We start from the raw sequence: 2,687 nt of genomic DNA on the forward strand, positions 1-2,687 counted from the left end.
AAGAGGGAGGGGCCTGGGGCCCCAAAAAAAAAAAAAAAAAAAAAAAAAAAGATACTGTTACTGATAAAGGTAAACATGTGGTACCCCTGAAATCACTGGGAGGCCGAACCAAATGGAAGAAAATCAAGGAAGAAAGTGAAGATGAAGTAAGCTGCCCCCAAGCATCCTTTGCTAAAGAAAATGCTTTTCCTTTTCCACTGGATAGTCATTCTTACATGAATGGAGACTATGTGATGGATAAACCTCTGGATCTGTCTGATCGATTTTCACCTATTAAGCGACAAGAGAAAAGCCAAGGAAGTGACAACTCTAAAACTGGATTTAGGCAAGTGACCCTTTATGAGGTTTTGAAGCCTGTTGCAAAGGGCTCTTCCTCAAGCCGTAAGGCCTTGAGTGGGAGCTGTGGATTAACCAAAGATTCCCCAGAAGAGACCAGCAGTTTACAGGAGTCCCTCCTCCCGTCCTTGAGTAAATCTCCGGATAATAAAGCACTGTTACAAATAAAGGAAGAAGATTCTATCTTTAAAATTCCTCTACGTCCACGTGAAAGTTTGGAGACAGAGAATCTTTTTGATGACATGAACGGTGCTGGTTTTCATGAGCCTATAAAAATAAAAACCAGGTCAGTCCATGGAGCATCAGTTCTTCAGTTAAATCCATGTAGAATTGTTAAAACAAAGTCTCTACAGAACAACCAAGATGTATCCGTTGAAAACATCCAGTGGAGTATAGATCCAGGAGCAAATCTTTCTCAGTATAAAATGGATATTACTGTAGTAGATACAAAGGGTGGCAGTCAGTCAAGATTAGCAGGAGGAAAGACAGTGGACATGGACTGTAGGTTGGTTAGTGAAACTATGCTTTTAAAAATGGAGAACCAAGAGCAGAAGGGAGAAAAAAGTCCAAATGGAGAAAGAAAAATGAAAGGTAGCTTGGAAGATATGTTTGATCGGACTACACATGAAGAATATGAATCCTGTTTGGTGGATAGCTTCCCCTAAGTAGCAGATGAAGAGAAGGAGTTGTCAACTGCTACAAAAAAACCAAACTCTCCTGGTGATAAACAAGATAAAGTCAGACAGAAAGCGTTTGTGAAGCCATATTTTAAAGATGATGAAAGAGAGACTAGCTTACAAACTTTTCCTCATATTGAGGTGGTTTGGAAAAAAGAAGAAAGAAAAAAATTGCTTGGACACACATGTAAGGAATGTGAAATTTATTACGCAGATTTTCCAGCAGAAGAGAAAAGAAGTTGGCTTCCTGCTCAAGACACCGATTTCGCTACATTCCACCCAACACACCAGAGAATTTCTGGGAAGTTGGTTTTCCTTCCACTCAGACTTGTATGGGAAGAGGTTACATTAAAGATCTTGATCCTTCTCCTCGTCCAAAAAGACGGCAGCCTTGCAATGCAATACTTTTTCCAAAAGGCAAAGAGCAGAAGACATAAATGTTGAAGCAAAAACAGGAGAAATGACAATATTCTTTTTATTTATAGTTAAAGTTGGTATTAAACATTGATTTTTTTTATCTTCTGAAAACTGATTTATAACTCATTTTTCTATTGAAAATATTTTTAAATGGCATTTACCCATCACACAGATGACTAAAAATGGATGTTTATGTCATATTTTCTTGCTTTTGCACCTTTAAAATAATAAGGTGCTTTCATTTTGTACTCCAAGTTAAGAGTTGTTTATTTCTTTATTTGGTAATATCTAATTACAATTTTGAAAATATAAAAAAAGAAAAAGAAAGGTAATTCAAATACTGTTATTTCCATATGAAAGGAGTCTCAATACCCTTGGTCAAGTCCAAGCTACTTTCCTGGGAACCAAGGCTCTGCCAGTCTAGTCTTTACTTAACACTGTATATAAAGCGTATACATTATACATCTTACCCAATATTATACACCTGACACTATGAGTTTGTTATACTGTTAGCATTTCCTGGACAAACCTTGTTCTCTTCTCTTTCATATTTGTGACTTTCCAGAATACCCTTATCCTCATCTTCACCTCATGTAAGGGAGTTATAATTATACCATCTCTGTGCAACTTTCCCCTAGGAGGCAGTATAGTGCAGGTTTAAGAGGACATTTAAAGTCAGAAAAATCTGAGTATGTGAGCTTTCCAGTTGTAGGAGTTTGTTACTTAATCTCACTAGGCCTCAGGTTCTTCATTTAAAAAAAAAAATTGATGTAGCAGTAGTATTTAAGGCATAAAATTATTAAGGTTAAATGGAGTAATGTGCATATAATGTTTAGCACAGAGCCTGGCCCAGAACAAAAAAATTCTTCTTCCCCGCTCTTTCTTCACAATTCCTCCCCTACTGCTACTTTTACTACTGTTTGTGATTCCATAATGTTTTGTTTGCCCTCTTAGGGCACTTACCACCTTCTGCCTCTCTTCCAGCATTCTGGGCATTCGACCCCCATCATTAGATTGTAAATTTCTTGAGAACACAAACAGTATGTTTTCCATCTTTGTCTATAGAACAATAACAACAAAAAACAGTGGTTTATACGACACAGGTGCTTAATAAGTATTTGTTTAAAGGGGCTGAATTACTGAACTTTAAAATTTTTATTTATTTTTATTATTTTTTTGCGGTACGCGGGCCTCTCACTGTTGTGGCCTCTCCCGTTGCGGAGCACAGGCTCCGGACGCACAGGCTCAGCGGCCATA

The 2,687-nt window shown here is 37.6% G+C and overlaps 1 protein-coding gene across 1 annotated transcript in view; it reads left to right on the forward strand.

Moving 5' to 3' along the window:
* The window catches only part of LOC112407960 (DNA endonuclease RBBP8-like), a 4,006-nt gene extending 2,556 nt beyond the window's left edge, over positions 1-1,450 (forward strand). The window contains 2 exon segments of the mRNA XM_024757447.1: positions 59-1,236; positions 1,239-1,450. Coding sequence (XP_024613215.1) covers positions 59-1,236; positions 1,239-1,450 — 1,390 coding nt within the window.
* Positions 1,451-2,687: the final 1,237 nt, after the last annotated feature.

Source organism: Neophocaena asiaeorientalis, unplaced genomic scaffold (genome assembly GCF_003031525.2).
Source record: "Neophocaena asiaeorientalis asiaeorientalis breed wild unplaced genomic scaffold, Neophocaena_asiaeorientalis_V1.1 scaffold253, whole genome shotgun sequence".
NCBI lineage: Eukaryota > Metazoa > Chordata > Mammalia > Artiodactyla > Phocoenidae > Neophocaena > Neophocaena asiaeorientalis.